The 19,365-nt window shown below is 40.4% G+C and overlaps 1 protein-coding gene across 2 annotated transcripts in view; it reads left to right on the plus strand.

Moving 5' to 3' along the window:
- The first annotated feature begins 3,510 nt into the window (after nt 1–3,510).
- Nucleotides 3,511–19,365, plus strand: part of mtss1 (MTSS I-BAR domain containing 1) — a 63,427-nt gene continuing 47,572 nt past the window's right edge. Inside the window, exon 1 of one of the 2 annotated variants that reach the window (XM_073467820.1) lies at nt 3,511–4,339. In XM_073467820.1, the coding sequence (XP_073323921.1) occupies nt 4,268–4,339 (72 nt within the window). In that variant the 5' untranslated portion in view covers nt 3,511–4,267. The remainder of the gene's footprint in view (nt 4,340–19,365) is intronic. The other variant, XM_073467821.1, reaches the window with a different exon arrangement.

Genomic DNA, 19,365 nt, shown 5'->3' on the forward strand with positions numbered 1-19,365 from the left:
TTTAATTACATGTTTTGTTTCAGTGTCAAAAACTTTGAGCTGCATTTCTTCTATGTTGATTTTCTCTGCAGATACAGTTTGTAATGAAATCACTGCTGAACCAGATCCCAGTTTAAACACAGCGATTTAGATTTATTATTGTATCATGTTTTATTACTGATATGTGATTCTGTATGAAGTCTGATGCTGCGGCCGCCTGTTCCTGTGATTCAGCAAAACACACACACACACACACTGCTGTGGCATGCTGGTTGCCATGGTAATCAGACTGGTAGGCCGGCTGCTGCAGCTGTGACTCAGCTTGTTGCCGGGTGAATCAGTAAAATACACAAAGTGTGTATGTTTTGTGTTTATTGTTTATTTTGTGCTGGTTGCTATAGAATAGAGTCGTGCCTGTGTGCGCACTGAATAATTGATGAAGTGCATTTATATGATATATAAGTATGCGTGGCAACAAGTTTAATGATCCCACTGGGTTTAATAAAGGAATATATAATTAAAGAGGCAAACCTATAGTCTCAACACTGTACAGCTATAATCAACCAGTTGAAATCACTCAATAGCAACAAATACATATAATTCTGTTAAAACAGGTGATTTATATGGTCGTCAAAACATCATATAGAGACCAAATCCCATGTTTTGTCATAATATCCTTAAAACCCAAATTTTAGTTTTAATGTCCACCAAAATTTGAAACCTTTAGGGGTTTTTTATGCTCCTAAATGATGCTGGAGGACATTTTCTGGATTATGTGTTGCTTAAAGGTACTACAACAGAATCAGAGAGTGTTTGTTTAAATAGAGGAACACAGTTAGAGAGATGGGAGAAGTGAGGAATCCAACACATTGGGAGAAAAGCACAAACTTTCAGGCAAAATCGCTCCTCAAAGACATTCATGTCACTGCTCATTTGTTCACTTGCAAGGTGATGGAAGAGGTTGCCTGAAACATTTTTTTTAAAAAAGGAGGTGAAACAACTTTCACACATCTGCATAACTGATCAGTCACTGGGATACTGGACACGGAGGAACAGCCTAACATGTCACGGGGCTGGTTTTAGCCATTAGCACGTCTGTGTGTTTTTTATCAGAGAACAAACAAAATTGTAAATAATCAGTTGTTATTTAAACGTGAAAGACGTCAGACAGTAGTGGTCCAGCAGCAGTTTACATAGAAGCAGATTGGCTCGCTTGCAGGTTGAAGCAGTCGGCAGGTGTGGAGCAAATACAGAGACCTTAGGTTTTAAAGAGTGTGGTGGTCTCTGTGGGCGTTGAAGGTAGAACCAACATGCACACATCCCAAATCTCAAAAACACGTCATGCAGTCCTGAACAACAAACAAGCTGACAGGGTGACCTGCGTGCTGATGACCTCTGTGAGCTCAAACACAGGAAGACTTGGGGAAATGCAACACAGACTCCATGAAGGTAGAAAAGTAGAAGTAACAATACCACAGTGTAGAAATACTCTGTTACAAGTAAAAGTCCTATATAAAGACAAGTATTTCCAAATATTGCATTTTTTCCACTTGTATTTCATGATATACTCTTTCATTCTTTAATAGTTTTGTTTTAGTAGCTTAAAACTAAACTCAGATAATATTTGTTTAGTTTTATGTTTCTTCTGTTTACATTCGTCTCTTCTGTCTCCTCTGGTGTCTTTCAGGACTGTCAGTGAAGTTTCAGTGAAGTTTCTCCTCTTCTTCTTCATTTGGGAACACCTCTCAGTCCGCTGTGTGTAGCTCCGCCCCCCCGCCGGCCCGCCGCGTCCTCAACACACAACAAACCTCCACCAGACACGCAGCTGCGTCAAGATGGCGGAACTCAGCGAGGACCGGAAATACTGACGCATTCAAAATAAAAGCCACACATAAGAAGTACTGAAAATCTGGAGGAAAAAAAATTAGATCAGTTTGTCAACCGGACGGTCGAGTTTTGGAAAGGGGCTTCAAGTGCTACATTAAAACAGAACTTTAGAATGATTTTAGCAAATAAAAGGTAAGATAAGTTAAATTTGCACATTAAAAACAGAATAAGATGCACTCAAGATGCACAAGAAATGTTATTTTTAGATTTTTGACATAGTCATGAGATACTACATGAGAAAACAAACTAATAAACTAAATATAACAGCAATACTTGTCTGGCAAAATGGAGAAAACCAGACGTCTGTTCATCACAAATGGCTGTGAGTCAGTGTGGATGTAAAATTCACAAAAAATAGTTCTCATTAATTTTTAGCTTTGATAATCAGCAGCTGCATTTAATGGCAAACAGACATTATTTTTTTTTGGTCATATCAAATATCGAATGTGAATATAGATGAATAAATAAACTCTCATTTCAAAGTTTTATCATTTTTATTTTGTCAGAACATCACATTAGTTTGTGAATGTATAGTTACACAACAGATTTACAGTAATTTGGTACATCAGAGCTGTAACAGAGTTCCTTATCTTCCTAAAATCTGTGTCTGAAGCTTGTACGAGCCGCTCTCTGTCAGAACGATGGTTCTCTACACGACCTGTTTTTTGTGAATGTAGGTTGTGCAGCCTCATGTGGCTCTGCTCTTATTTATAGCCTGCTGCATTATACTACTTCCCTTTCCCCTGTTACATTTTTATTAGTGTTTCCCTCCAGTGAAGCTCTGCCAAGAAGTCAACATGTTTTTAATGTCTCTTACCTGTTTTTATAATCTATCCATTTCATTTTTCATTCTAGGCTTATATTTGTCATTTTTCATTTTATTACACACTTTATAGGTTCCCTTTAAAAAACACATGTTTTCTTTCTTCCTTTTTTATGTTGGTCTGATTATTAGCTCATCACCTGCGGTACACTTTCAACTGCAGCAGTTTAAGACGTATTCAGATATTTTACTTACAATGAACAATACCACAGTGTAGAAATACCCTGTTACAAGTAAAAGTCCTGCATTCAGAGTGAAGATAAGATAAGATGAGATAAGATAAGATGAGATGAGATGAGATGAGATGAGATGAGATGAGATGAGATAAGATAAGATGAGATAAGATAAGTTAGGATAAGATAAGATGAGATAAGGGAAACTTGCAAACAATACAGTACGAAAAGCAGCAGCACGTGTTGGTTGACTAAGAGAAATATTATACTCAAATAAATAGATAAAGTATGACAATGAATCTGCCTCATTTTTTATTTTTTACTATATACTACCAGGTAGCTCATGATTTTCACCAAGGGATCAAGAAAGTCATATTTGTATTCATCATCATACATTATAATGTATTTATGGTCAATTTTAATAATCAAATAAAGAAGCGGAAAAATAGAAATACTAAAATAAAGTAAAACTGTACTCAAGTAAATATACTTAGTTACTTTCCGCCATTGTTTGATTTCACTGTATGAAAGCAGCTACGCACATTTTGAGCGATGGACAAAAGAGAGGCTTTTTATTTTGAAACTCTTGGCCGGATGTGTTGCTCGTCGCCGGGGCTAACATGGCGCGGTGTTCGGGGACTCGCTCACTCACTGTAGCTTAGGACTCCCGCTGGACCGACCGGAGCAGAGCGGAGCGGAGCGGCTGCCTCTCTCGGCTAAAACTCGCAAGAAAAACCCCGTGAAATCACTCGGATACACTTCGACAAACAACGACTGGAGGATTTACATCCGAGCTGGACACCAGATAAGACCCGTATCGATTAATTTGGGCGAACTGATTGATCAACGGCTGTGTGTTTTCCTTTTGGAAAGCCAAACACAAACACACACACACGCACGCACACACACACTCAGTCAGTCACAGGTTGCTAGCGGAGTTGACGCTAACCTAGCTAGCCGAGTTAGCTAGCTGCGGTTAGCTGCGTTTTCCCTGCTTACCCGCGACTTCAACCAGCCCGGAGCTAAACTTAAAAAAAACAACACTGTCAGACATTTTCCAGACAGCCTGCTCTATGATTCAGTCATGATGTGGTGTTTTTTCGGACGTTTATCAAGTTGGCCGGCTGGTAGCATCGGCTGACTGAAGCCTAACGTTCACTGAGAGTCTCGACCTGGATTTTTACTCCCGTGTGTGTTTTTCCTTCTTTTCCACTGCTGCTGTTTCTGTTTTTTAAAGGTGGACTTTGCCCTCGGGGTGTTGTAACTCCCCTCCCCTATTAAATAAATTAAAATAAAAAGCCTCCATTGATTCTTCTGCTGCTGGAGTATTTCAAAACTTGGCTGGAAGCTTTTTTTTTTTGGGAGGTAAAAAGTTTGAGGAGGATTTTTCCGAGCCTGTGGAAAAATGGATGCGGGTATAGAGAAGGAATGCAGCGCCTTGGGAGGGCTCTTCCAGCTCATCATGAACGACATGAAGGTAAGAAATCTCATTAAATTAACTTTTGTGTTCCCTCCAAATCACCTCAGTACGGCCACTATCATGTCCTCTATTCATTTTGCCTTTTACATTCAAAGGTTTCCTTGTCTGCTCTGCATTTTTAATTCATTTTCACAGGATTTCCCATGTTTCTCTTCAATTCTTCTGTCTTTTGGTTGTTCTTATCTCATCTTTTTCATCATTATTGTCTTCTTTTAGCTCTTTACTGTAAAAGTCACTTGCTTTACAAACTGAGTAATGTCAAGTAGAGATGATTTAAAATAAGTAGGTTTGTCTCCATTCATTCTAAATGGAGGTTTTCCTGCGTTTACACGTCCTCAGATATTAAAGCTGCACTGTGTGGTGTTGGGTGAAGACATTTTAATCAGAAGAGAAAGACAAACTAAACGGAAAAAACAAACTGACCTTAAAGGGCGCACGATGTAGTTTTGGTGCAGAAACAGAACACTGTTTGAAGCTAGAAAGGTGGCAGGGTCCGCCACAAATAAACAAAGTGAAACAGTATGTTGTCCTTTTGTTTATTTAGTTTGTTGAGACATGGAAAAGAAATATCTTCCTCAAAACTACATAGTGCAGCTTTAAAGGACAACACAGTGTCATACTGTTTTACTTTGTTTACATGTGGCGGACCCTGCCACCTTTCTAGCTTCAAACGGTGTTCTGGGGAGCTTATTTTCCTCTGAGAACAGCTTGTTTATTCACTTATGAAGAAAACTTATATTTCTGAGTTTGTACTATCACCTCATTTAAATTTGAATTTCTTCTCCAAAACTACGATGACCCTGTTTTTTAAAGCTACGTTCACAGACTGGAGACTTCATGCTAAGTCTGGTTAATGTGCTGAAAAGCTTTTACAATAATGCCGTAATGATGTTAAACCGATGTGAAATGTAAAATAAGGAGTCCTCTGAAATGAATGAGCAAGCTTGAAATATAGGTTATTATGGACTGGATTTAGAAGGAGTGGATGTGAGTGCTGGCGATGTTGATTGGGTAATGAATGAGCTGAGGTTAAAACTGGAAGTGGGCCATCTGAGAGGGTAACAGAGCTGGATGGGGGTGGATTTTACCAGCTGTGTGCTCTTTGATGTTTGTTAAGCAGGCTGCCCTTTGCTGCCTGTCTGTCTGTATGTCTGTTGGTCTGTGTTTCACTGCTCTCAGATGGTCATCGTTAGCGGCCTCTGTTTTCCAGTCGGCCCTGAACGCATCTTTTTGGGGCCAAATGGCCGGGGAAAGGCTCTGGTGTTCGCGAGGTTGTTGCTCCAACGTTCACATGACCGGTTTGAGTTTTTTCACCAAATAGATTGACGTTGGTGTGTTTACATTGGTCAATAAGCAACAAGAAATTACAGCACAGCGGAGTTAAATAAATACTGGTAAACACAGGATAAATCAATACGTCAAGTGAATTCATTATTAATTGGGGATAAGATAAATGTCAGAATATCAGCTCATGACACGTCTGCCCACACCACACATTTAATGTTGTTGTGTTTGTGATCCATTTTAATTATCAGTGGCGTTTAATTGTTTGTTTGTTTGTCATATCTTTGACTTGCAGACCAAAGCAAGACATTTGAGGATGTTGTCTTCGGCTTTGGGAAACACTGATCAATATTGTGTTTCACAATGTTCTGATATCTTATAGACCAAACAACTAATCGATGAATAGAATTAGTCATTGAAAGATTAAGTGACAATGAAAAAAATCCCAAGTTGATCAACAGAAAATGAATCTGCATCTATTTTGCTAAATCACTCAGATTTATCGTCAGTTTTTAAGCAAAATTGCCACATATTAGATGTTTCTGCTGCAGTCTGACAGCTGAATATCTTTATTGTTGGTTCAACATTATTTTTGGCTTTGTGAAATTCTGTTTTACAGACGAAACATCTAATCGATAAGCAGCAGATTAATCAATAATGACAATAACTGCTCGTTGCAGCCCTGGTTGATATTAACAATCACAATATTTTGTGTTTTTTGTCATCAGCTTTTACCTAATAATTGAAATATCAATATGAGTGTTTGCCTCAGATATCCATTATTGGACAGGCCGTAATAATGAGTACTTATTGACTCTATTACTGTCCAGACAACACAAAAACAGACATGTCAATACTCGTGCAACACATGTGACCCTACTGAAGATAACAGATAATAGAAGATAATTAGTTTTCCACATGGTATCAGATTTAAAAAAACAAACAAACAGCATGGCCTCCTGAAAGTAAAAACCAGGAGACAGTTTTGTGCTTTGGTTGTTTCTATAGTCAGAATATTTTTATGTTTTGTTCTTAAACGTTCAATTCAGATACACAAAACCTCTGTAAGTGGACAAACCTCTTGTAAATTGTTAGTTTCAGCCTGATGAAAGCCACCTGTCGATGAGGAGGTACACATTCGTGAGATTTGATCATTCACATAATCAATGCTCCTGTAGGCTACCTGCTCCTCCGTGGGAAACTTTTATTTACACAGATGTCAGCTAGTTTAAAAAACGTTGACGCTGCTGAGTTTCAAGTTGTAAACCAGTAGACAAGAGGGTAATAAGTTCAGTGGCATCAGAAGTCCGATTAAAGGACGCGAAACAATGATTAAATATTAATAACACAGCTGCCAACGATGAGTCATCAGAGCAGTGCTGCTGTTACAGACACATACAGAGGGAGTAGTCTGAGTCTATAAAACCTTTCTATAGCAAAGAGATCCGTCACTGATAACTGATCAGTGATAACTTTCGGTGCAAGAGGGGATTATGGACAACAACCTGCAAACAAACCTGAAGCAGCTAGAGCTGCAATAATTAGCTGCATTTATTTATCTTTTATGACAGGAAATGAAGAGGCTTTGGGCCGGGACTGTTGCACAAAAGAAGCAATTTGAAGCCATCACTCTGATGAGCATTTGTCACAATGTTTTTAGACTAAATGATTAATCGATTAAGTAAAGTGAAGTATGGTGAAGTCTGCAGCCCAAGTGGACTCACTGGAAGTCTGCAGAAAGTCCGCCCGAGGTCCCTTGTGGACTGGATGACTTGTGACTTTGGACTCGCAAATCCATGAGTCTGCAAGTGCGGTGAAATCTTTTTTTTACTTACCCCTCCCAGATTTCGATCATACCTTTGACAAAACTGGTGAACGCCATAAATTCTCTTGAATCGCTCGTGCGTGCAGTTGAAGAAAAAATCTTTAGACGTTTGTCTAAGCTTCCTATGTGGAAATGAACCGCAGATGATGATTCAGTCTTAAGACACACAGTAATATTGTGTAAGAGAGGATCTTAAGATGAATCACAGAATGCATAGGATCCCTGCTGTGTGCACTGCTGCTAATGCTTTGTGTTTTTAACACCAGATGTCACATTTTTTTAGACTGACACCTTTGAGTTTCATCTCCACCCTGATTCAGACAGGAAGGTCTCCACCGCTGTTATCAGTGACAGTACGTCAACTGAAATCCGCGGGTCAGACCTTTGTAAGATGAAGAATCTGAGCAGAACGAGGCCGTCCTCATTTCACTGTGCAGTTAAAACATTTTGGATCGAACGTGATGGAACTTGCAGACGTCCTGCGGTGAGAACAGTGAGCACAGAACACATGAGTCACTTCTGCTGTCAGATAACAGGGAACAGGGATGGTTATGGTGGATTGTGTGTGTTTGTGTGTGTGTGTGAGTGAGATTCAGTCCTTGTGGTATCATATCCTGATATTTCACCAACATGGCAAAGAACCAATGGGGGCACTCCTGCCATCTGCCCCGCACGCACACAATTCATGTCTAATTAAATAGAGAGTTGCTGTTCGGATAAATCTCTCCTCAGGGCATCGCAACACGCCTCACGCTCTGAATCAGTCAGTAGACATGAAGGCACAGAGGCTTGTTGCAGATTACAGGTCATTTAGTGAATTAACCAAGCAGCAGTTTAAAGTAAGGCAGGAGATTTTTGTATCATTGTGACATGATAATACTTTGATTACAGTGGGCTTGCTGCAGGAGTTGGCGTTACCAGTGTGTTTTTCTTAAATAAATACTTCGTCACAGACGCTACAATTATAAACTGAAGGTGGTTGCCCCAAGCAGCAGGGGTCACATTTCACTGATCATGTGACAAGAATAAGGAGACGGCACGACAATGGTGGAGGACTTGTTGTAAAACTGAAAAGCAACAGCGTCTGTTTGGCAATATTTCAGATTTAAACCCTAAAGGAAGGGAAAAGAGGGCTAGTTTCTTCACTGAGAAGTTGGAGGTGTGCAGCCTGTGCCTGCATCTCTTCATCCAACAGCTCCTCTTGTTCAGTTACTCCCACAGACTTAATAAAACTAACCTCTGACATAATTAAAGCTCCTGTTAGTAAGAAAGTTAGACGCTTTTGGATTGTAGGTTGGGTCGGCTGCCACCTGAAAGTGTCAGTATTTGATGAGTTGGGAAGGAGACTGTCTTACTAACAGGAGCTTTGAAATCGACCTGCTGTCAATAAATGCTGGAAAAAACTGTTGTTTTGCTCCGGAGGCAGTTTTTTTAGCCTCCTTCACAAAAAACGTCAACTTGCTTTTCGCCAGTTAAATGCTTTTAATGTGAAGCTGCAGCAGTGGGAAACGTTTGGTTTCATTGGCAGTAAATCAATACAGTTCTCAGCAGATAGTGAGCACCTTCCCTGAAAAAAGCCTGATGTACCTGGTGACTCCCGTGTTGTCACAAGCTTATTAGTCGGTGGGAAACCTTTGTTTTGAGTACAATGTACAATGGACTAAAATGTGTTAAAACAATTGTGGCCTGAAAGTGTATTTATAAATCATAATATTGCAGAAAAGTGCTTTTTTTTTATTAAGAAACATAAACTTTAGTGCAGATGATTTAGTGACCACACTTTCAGTTTCTGCTGCTTGTCCCGGGGCTTAAATTGGATGTCTGTGCTGTAAATATGTCGTACTGACAGTCCACAGCTCTGTGGGATAACTCATACTTTTTAAATATGCACACAGGTGTGACAGCCTCACAACTGGTCAATCGTCTTGAGACTGTCTGCTTGAGTGAGGAAAACATTTATTAAAAATGTAAATCTGGCCTTATTGCCCGGCCTGATCCAACTTCCTGTAAGAAAGATGTCACAGTTTGGATCCTGAAGCGGCTTCATGAGACCTTCCAGTCCTCCTGGAGAGAGACAGACAGCTTATTGATTTCTGTCTCAGCTATATCAGGAGTGACATTATGAGCCATCGACCTCCCACACCCCTCCATCCCTGCTCTCATCCGTCTCTCCATCCTGACATGCTCAGTACATTCCTCCACTTTCACTCCTTCAGCCTCACGTTTTCCTCCATTTTCCATCTTTTCTCTCTTTAGTCACTTCTTCTCTTCCCCTCTCCTGCTACAATCCTTGTTTTCTCCCATTTATCATCCATGCTTTCTCGTTGGGTTCTTCCTCTTCTCCTCCCACCTGCTCCTCCTGATGCAATTCGCCGTTCACGAGGATTTGATTAGTGCTCGAGTATTAAATTTATTCTCCTCGTTAATTTGACTTTAAAGGAAAATGCCACTCAAAACAACATCGACCTGCCCTCCTTCCCCCGTAATGTATTAAGTGAAAGTGTGTGTGTGTGTTTGCGTGCACTGAAGGTGAACTGAATAAGATGTCAGCAGTGTGTGTGTAGAATAGCAAATAGCTTTCAGCCGTGTTCAATTTCTACATGGACACACACACACACACACACACGCCATAGTAAACAGTGGATAAACTGCATTACTGTGTTTTAAAGTCAGGAGTGTCTATAGATAATTAACTCTGTGTGTGTGTGTGTGTGTGTGCAAAGTAAAATAGAGGCATTTCCCACACATGTATACAATTACATCAAACCCACACACACACGTATACACTAGGGCTGTATATTGCCATATTTTTTGCGGTGATGGTATTATATCATGGTATTATAAAAACAGAAGGGTTTTTCTGCTTCTTTTCACTCTATTGGCAATGTAAGACAGGAACATATCTCAAAGAAAGAAAGATTTTAGAAGAGACAGATTGTGTATGGGCTTCAAATAGGAATAAAAAATAGGAGGAGTAGCCTGCCTGATAATGTCGGTTAATTAGTAAGTGTAATGTGATTATTTCTCTGAGTTAGACAAGGGGTGGTGTTTTGTTTTTGTTTTTTTAATCTCAACAGCATTTATTTGTAGAAAACCCAAAGACTATTTATTGAAGTACAATAATCGGCGTGCCAAGCGGGACATTTACATTCAGCAGCAACAGACACACATGCAGGGATCACAGAGCGGCTTTCTGTAACGTTAACAACAGAGCCGGCTGAGCTGTGTTGCAGAATTAAATTCCACAAAGAGCAACGTGACAAAACATTTTCCCAAATCTAACCGACTGCTGTGGGTAATTAATCGGCTTCAAACGAAGCTTAACGCTCTTTCTCAACGTTTCTTTTGACTGTCCCTTAATACTAAATACCCCAACTTTGCTCACGCCTGCGACAGTAGAGGGAAAATAGCAAAACGTGCCGCAGTGAAGTTAGTTTTAAATCGGATGACGCTGCTGGATCGAGAGTAAATGTCTGTAGAGTATCCAACCTAAAACTGACTTCACTGCGGCAAACTTGTACCAATTCTTGAGTTTGAGTTTTAAAACATATTAACTATATAACATATAATAACTACTTATGTTGCTTTCCTCCATCGAAATGAAATGATTAGCGAGCACATATAACAGTTTTCCAGTTGTTGTGGGGTCATTTCCATCACAGATAAAGTGAATCCACTGGGTCTTTACTTCCTGAGATGGTGGGAGTAGATGAAGACGTTTGTGTTGGTTCTTGCAGATGACAGCAGAGAAATCGCTTCCACATGTGTCTGTTTTTAAGTCGATATTAGCGAGGGAAGCAGTAGTCACTGGATGAAACTTGACTGCATGTTATGGCAGGCACACTATTTTTTAATATGCTAAAACATTTATGACAGTGTTGCAAAATCAGTGTCGTAGCAGAAAGTTAGGAAACGGGAACACTGCCCACCTGCAGTCAAACACTCAAACACGCCTTACAATGACGGGCCATAATGTGATGTGATGTCATCGAGGCTTAGTCACATTGCTGATATGATACTATGATGAGACTTTATAGTTTCTGATTGTGTGTGTGTGAGTGAGTGGTTGAATCCAGAGAAGTCTCAGTGCTGACAGGAAAATAGGCAGCCTCAGGTGAATGTGGGCGTGGACACACACAGTCACGATTGGCTGCAAAACTGAACAAGACAAAGAGAAGGAAGTGATGGTGGAGGAAGCCAAAGGAAAGCTATGGTGCATTCAGGTGCTTCTCGGCTTCTAATCAATCAATTTGAACTTTGTCACGAGGAAGACAGATAAAATAAACTCAGTTAAAGAAGGCTGCTTTTTTCCAACTGCATTACGAGAGGCCTTTTAGATCAGATAGATCCTTTCTGACATGTTCAGTGTAGAAGTCCAGACTTTTGGAGCATTCAGCTCATCGATTGGGACGCAGCCAGAGACTTGATGGAAAGTTTGGAGGGAAGGCGGAGAGATGGATGAACATGAGTCAACAGGTAGAGAGAGATGGAGGTGATGAGGCAGTATGGATGACTGCAGTTCAATAGAGGGTGTGGATTTATAAAACACACACACATACACACAGACTGATAACGCTACCTACCCTCAGCAGGACCCACATGTTGAAGACTGTGAGGGTTTTTCCAGGTGGAGATCCATGAACAGATGTTCAGGGATTTTAAAAAGGAAATCTCACATTTCAACGGAAACTTTTTATCAATGGAAGTTGGAGAAAATAAATTGTGCAGAGTTAAATGTTTGGAATGGAAACTGGGTTCATTTCTTTTCTACAGTGAAGTGTTTTTTTGTTTGGATAGTTTCAAAGGAACTGATGTTGGGCAGTTTTATTAGCTGCTGGAAATAACTTTTAAAAACTGAGAATTGTATTAGTCAGGCTTGGATTTGACAGATTTTGCTGAATAACTGTAGCTGTGTTTTCCAATCTTGATCTAAGAATTGTATTGGAGACGGATGCAGAATCGGATACAAAGACAAAGAGATAAACAAATGGTATGCAAAGGAAAGGATCACAGAGAATCGCCACGTGGAGATCAGCTGCCACCTACTTCCTCTTCTCCACGCCAACAGAGCCCGTGGCAACACTCTGGCAAACGGACAAATGATAGAAAAGAGGGCGATAAGAAAAGAACAGAAAAAATGATGAATTATGAATTAATTCTCAAGCTTTTGAGTTGGATTTGAATAGAAAACCACTAGAAACTCCATTTTGACTTGTGACTCACTTGGAATTAACTTCATAACTCAACAACTAACAACAGAAACCTGCGGTGCACAGTCTCAAATGGATGAGCACACCAACGTTTTTTACTCATCTGATTTTTGAATAATTCAAAAACTGCTGGTGAGTTTGCATGAACAGTTCTTTTTGGACTTTTGGTTCGAAGTGTTTTTTTGTTCAGTCATTTATTGAAACAGCAACTCATTCATGCTGCTTCTGCTGCGTACCAGTTTGAGAGTAAGCGGCATGTTTGATGTCCAGTGTCATCAAAACATCTCTCCCCATCACTCTCATTCCTCTCAAGTAGAGCATGACACGCCCTTCAAAATACTTAAAATACTAAGAGTTTTCATTGAATACCAAAATGTGCAAACATTTCCTCTGCTCCTGATTCTTATCTAAAATCTGCAGTCATTCATAGTTGCGTCAGGAGGCAAATTTATGTGAGCAAAGGCGATCGGTCTCTACAGTTTGACGTCCGACCATGAAAACAAACAATTGGTTACTGAAACACTTCATGCACGTCAAAACACGTGCATGTTACAACAAACTCATAGCTAATTAGGGAAATTTAAGGACTTTGAAGCAGTTATATTTGCCAGAACTATTAAAGTGAACAGTTCAGTAAGATTTCCTGTATCCGTGTTTTTGAATCTGTATCATTACAGAGGAAAAACGTCTTCCTCTGTGTGTTAAGATCATCATGACACAGCGCCACAGAGTCTTTTGCTTGTCTGGTTGGTTCGGTGTGAGAAGCTGTAAGGAATTTGCTGGTGATGCTTCATGTCTGTCATTCTGCTGCTAACCTGTCTGTGTGACATCCAGTTGACCTGTCTGCAGGCAAGACGGAGAGAGGAAAAGGGTTAACACTGCATGTTTTCAGTTTTCACCACCAGACTTTATTCTGGAGATCGATCGATTGAGCCGATTCGCCTATAAAATATACCAAACTTTGTGAACAGCCCAACTATTTTAGAGATCGGAGAGCGCATGCTTAGCAACCCCTAATACCACATTAACAGGAAGAACAACAAAGCTAATGGGAGCGATCTGCCTGCTGTTGGTATTAAAGAATAAAAAGATTATGAGTTATGTAAGAACGATAAGAGGAATGAGAAGTCCAGGCTCTCCTCTCTGTTTGTCTCTCTTAATAAAAACCTCATTGTTTCTGATAAAGAGGCAGGCAGTCGACTGAGTTGAGCACATAGACTTCACTGAACAAACCATTAACCTGGTGTTGACACACCCTTCCCGTCTACTTTCCCCTCTCTGTCTCTCCTCTTTCCTCTTTCCTCTTTGAGTTAACCAATGTTGCTCAAACACGTTAAACAAACCATCAACCTGCTGTTTGAACAGCCTCAACCTCTCTCTCTCTGTTGCTTCAATATGGCGACTGTTTGCCTGCAACATAACTGCTAGGGCAGCGGACAAAATGGGCTGTTTCTTTGTTTTTAATATGTATTTTGGATGATATAGTGTGTATATAGTGAGTCTTTTTATGACGACTATATATTTGTGAGACGTTTTAAAGATTTACGTCTTTAATAGGAACCAATGGGCTCGGGGCTGAGAGCACAGGCAGAGAATAAAGTCAATACAGTGTTGAGAGATCGACTCACATATTGTTGCGTTTGGTCTGTTCATGAAAGTAATTGACAACAAGAGCAATAAAGCCTGAATGAAATGTCAGATACAGACATAAGGGAATGAAATGCACACACACAGTCTTGACAGTGTTACCTTACGTTTTTTTTCTCCTTTTATAAAAGGAAGGTGAACCAAAAGTGATAGTTGTGATACCTATGTGGTGCGTAGTCATGCTAAAACTGGTTTCAGAGGAATTTGCACCATCACATTCTTTTGGCAACTCCCTCCTCCACTCTGTGACAGTCGGTGATTTGTGAGGAGATGGTCATCAATATTCCCATAAATCACATCCCAGCTTGTTTCCCCCCTCCTGTAATCAGTGAGTCAGAAGGAGTCATTTCTCAGTCAACACTGTGGGAGAAAATCTGACACAGACATGACTTCCACTGACATCAGAGCTTTTTATTTTATATTTTCAAAGTGATGTGTGTAGGACGAGCACAGCGCAGGAGATTTTTGTAATAAGGAAGTGAAATTTTAAACCACCGACCAGTGTTTGTAGTCCCAGTGTATTCTTATCACCTGTTCGGCTGCCACACAGCGCAAGTGGCAGGTCAGCAAAGTAGGAATTATGCTTCACATAACAGTTCTGCAGATTTGTGCAGAGGAGGGTGTTCACAGCACAGGACTTTAGCCCTGATTAACCAGTGGCTGATGTTTTTTGGTGAGTGGCAACAAAAAGTACCAGTTGCACTCCTGTGAGCGACAGTTCGCCATGTTTGAACTGACCTGCTGCCGACGCCCGCTGGATATTGAGCAGACATCCACTTTTATCTGAGTGTTTGGTTTTGTTCGTTGAATGGATGTTATATTGTTTATATTCATAGTATTTTCTACAGAGTATACAATCTGCTTCCTGTTTACAACAGCATGCACATGCCCAATGTATGTGAATAGTCAAAGGATATGTGCGGGTGTGTTAGTATGGACAGAGCTTATTTCTAAAACACTCGTCTGGACGGAGGTCGGTTTTTTAAATCCCTGTGTGGACCAGGCCTCAGTATCTGCTTAAGTCGCTGATGGTCCAGGGAGACATGAACAAGCTGCAATTAATGAGAGCAGACAATCCTCTCCTGTCGTCAGCCTCATCATTCATGTATTTGTACGGAGTGGGCTCAATAATAGCCAATAATTTCTATCAGAATACAAACACATAAGCTGTTCAGTGTTTGTAACCGTGTTGCTGAACCACAATACGAGCAGACGGTTTCATGTGTTTGCACAAACAACTCGGACCACGTCATTCCTGTGTCACGTCTCGCATGTGTGATCTTGTAATGGGGGACACCGTGTCACTGATCAGTCATGTAGTGAGCAGAAGACTCCTGATACAAGACAGAAACGTCTGCAGTGTGAACAGCACAGCGATCTGATGACTTTGAAAGCTGTATACTCTCACCAAGGCTTTAGAGGAGCTGACACACATACCTCCCAAATCACAACAATGCTTTGCGCAGCGTTGCCTGCGAAACGAGCTGATTGATTGAGCCAGCGTCCTGTCAGGCGGCAGGTTAAAAGAGGACAGCCTTGAACAACATATGAGCACAGATACTGTCCTCTCTGCAGGTATCCTGAGGGTGAACACGATTTATCTTCTTTCCACTGAAAAATACTTAAGCACTCATTAATTGTCACACCTCCTCAAACTGTTGTCGGATTATCTGGAAGTTAACAAATGCACAAACACTCAATCACAAGTACTTGGCAGTCAGCTGAATGCATGACTGCACATGCTCGAGGTATGACAGAAAGCCGTAAACACCCACACAACAAAAATCACAAGCAATATTCACACACATTCATGTCAACATACAGTAACAACGTGTTTCTGTGGCAGCTGGAACAGTTTCAACAGAGCTGTTGATTATTATCTATTATCAGTTATCTTCTTGGTTGCGGTTCATCCGCTCACGCTACTCTGAGCTTCAAGTTGAACATGTTTAGCCACCGCAGTGTGCAGCGTGTGTGTTATTGTGGAAATAGGCCTTAAAAACACACCTAATGTTTATAATGACACTATCAGAACACTAATTCACTCATTGCACATTTAATATTTTGGGGTGTTAGTCAGACAAAACCAGCACGTTGAAGAAGTTGCCTTGAAAAAAATTATGAAAGACTATTTTCTCACATTGATTTATAATAAAAAATAAATGATAGTTGCCTTTCTTGCTGACTGACTGACTGAATAAATGAAAGAATCACCAGCTCATTGGCTGAATGACTAAATAAGGTCTTTCTTGAGTCAGTCAGGACAAAAGTCAACAGGGGAGCGTTCTCACTTTCCTGAGATGTCACGCCGATCTTTCCTCCTCTGTCTCTCTTCTCGCTGTCGGTCAGTCGAGCAAGTCAGGATTATCATGGTAGGATTAGACACTGAAGGCAGGTGACAACACTCACAAAGAGACTATAAGTAACCGTATACCTGGTCATGCTGTCTGGTCGACTGGGCAGATAGGGTGACAGCTCTGTATATCTTCTATACATGGAGAGCTCCGGCTCTGTGAATAGAGTTTACTGTGTCAGTGCCAGCGGAGCATGGAGATGGTTTCCACTCATCTTTTCAGGCCGGTACTGAAGCAGTTTATGAAGAAAATACAATTTACCACAACCAACACAGATAAAAGCAACCATTTTTTTTTTACTTTTGAGAGCCGGGGAATTTATTTGTTCAATAGATATTTGGTATTTTAACTTTAAAAAACAAGATTTTTCAATTCATCAGATTTGTCGTCAATTCTTCTCGTGCAAGTAAACAGTTTATTTGACTGTCCTCTTTACCAGTACACAAAACTAATCTATTATTCTTTTTTTTTATATATATTTCATAGAATATTGGCATTAGGACTTCAACCAGCAATTATTGTCAATTGTTATTTTGATTATTTTCACGATTATTCAATGATTCGTTTAGTCCATAAGTTTTCAAAAATTATGAAAAATGCTCATCACAACCTCCCAGAGCCCAAAGTGACGTCTTCAGATTGCTTCTTTTGTTCAACCAACAATGTTACAGAATTATGACTAAGATAATTACTGAGCGGGACATTTTACTGTTGACACACTGTCCCTGTTTTACCTCATCTTGGCTTTTCCATAACCCAATTTCTTGTTTTTTATTGACCAATATCTACGCCAACACTAAAATCTCCCTGATGACCTAATGCAGATTTATTAGTCAGGCTCTGATATTAATTGAGCTTCTTCTCAAACAATCGTCTTTACTTTTGACTTCCCCCTTAAAGTCGATGATCCCGAGTCGAACCACAATTTGTCAGTCCTCACAGTTCAAAGACCCGAGTAGTTCGCTCAGACTAACTCTGCGTTCCAGTCAGTCGAAAGTTGAAATTTCCAACTTCCTACCTCCAGGCGTTCCAGGTGTGCGACCTCGACCTTTGGGAACAGTTGAACTGTCGGCAGTGCTGCCTCCTTACATATATACTTGAAATACAGGAGGGAAAATCAGCATGAGGTATCAGACGTTATTATTAATTTCAGTCCAGGTAACTTTTATACTTGGGAATGTATCCAACTATTCCTTTTACAAGCCTCATACAAATACTTGAGTCAACTAACACATCCTACCACTCTCATCATGGGTGCTGCCATTGTTGAGTGACATCCGACAACTGCTGCTTCATAAAGTCGGGGAAGAATGATTCACACGAGTTTACAAGTAGGAAAACTGACTCTGAGTGGCGTTCCACTGTACTTTTTCTAGTGGGAGGTAAGAAAGTCTCGAGTTTTACTTGTCTGGAACACAGCGTATCATTTAATTAATTATGTTGTTCAGTCACTACCTTTTATGATATTTCCTACTTCTGAGAACAGACGGCTGCTTTGTTGGCAGCTGTCAGGGAACCGTCTGAACACCATCAGCGACCCTTGTGGTTCCCAGGACCCTAATTTAGTAACCGCCGCTCTAAAGCTCTCAGTATCGAGCTTCAGCTGACCCTCATAGTCTGTCTGTGGTGTTTTCAGTCCCGCTGCTGCAGAACCGCCGCTGGAATATTTTGTCTGTGACTGACTGTGACATTCCTGGCAGTCACAACAAATCCTGACAGAATTTAAGGTTTAGGCGAGAAGTGGCGAGGGAACAAGAGGGGCCTTCCAAGAGCTGCACAGACTGAAATATTAGCAGCAGAGAGGTTTTGGAGCATACGTTCGTAGTTTGTACTTTGATACTCTCGTCCAGACTGACCTTCAGTGACGGCTCAAGTTGAATAAACTTCATTTCTTAGATAACCAACATCACATGAAGGAAGTCAAGAGTCAGAGCTACAGTGCTGTGATTATATTCCTGTGAACAGTCTGTCGGGGTGTAATGGTACACAACAGTCAGTGTTTGGTGTGTATCTTGGTTTTAGGGTCATGGTTTGGTGTGTTTTCTGTGCAACAGGGCGTGTGAAAGAAAAGCAGATCTTTGTTATTTTTAACAATGTCAGCACTAAATGGTGGCTCATTGGTCATTATTGCATCAACCAAGGAGGTTATTTTTTCGTCAGTGTCTGTTTGTTGGTTGGTTTGTCAGCAGGATTACACAAAAACTACTGAACCGAATTCCACGTAATCTGGATGGAGGATGTAAGATGAATAAGAGCATAAAATAAACTGTAGGTATGGCAGCAGTGCTCTTTGTTCACTGTAGAGCAGCAACTAACGATTATTTTCATTTCTGATCAGTCTGTCAATTATTCTCACGATTAATTGATAAATAGTTGAGTCTTTAGTCTAGCCGACAGTCCAAAACAAAAAGACTCTTCATTTTCTGTCATAAATGACAAAAAAGCAGCAAATACTCACTTCATTTCAGAAGCTGGAAAGCACAAACATTTGACACATTTACTTGAAAAATAAAAAAAATCGATTGATTATCAAAATAGTTGGCAACTAATTTGATTCAGATTGATTTATTGTCTAATCGATGCAGCCAAAGGCCCCGTGTCTGGAAATCATAATGCTCTTACACGATCCATCCCAAGGACGTGGCGAACACCTGACCTGCTTACACTTTCGAACTTATGTTCTGCACATGTTAGGATGTAAAC

The sequence above is a fragment of the Pagrus major genome, chromosome 6 (assembly GCF_040436345.1).
Source record: "Pagrus major chromosome 6, Pma_NU_1.0".
Classification (NCBI taxonomy): domain Eukaryota; kingdom Metazoa; phylum Chordata; class Actinopteri; order Spariformes; family Sparidae; genus Pagrus; species Pagrus major.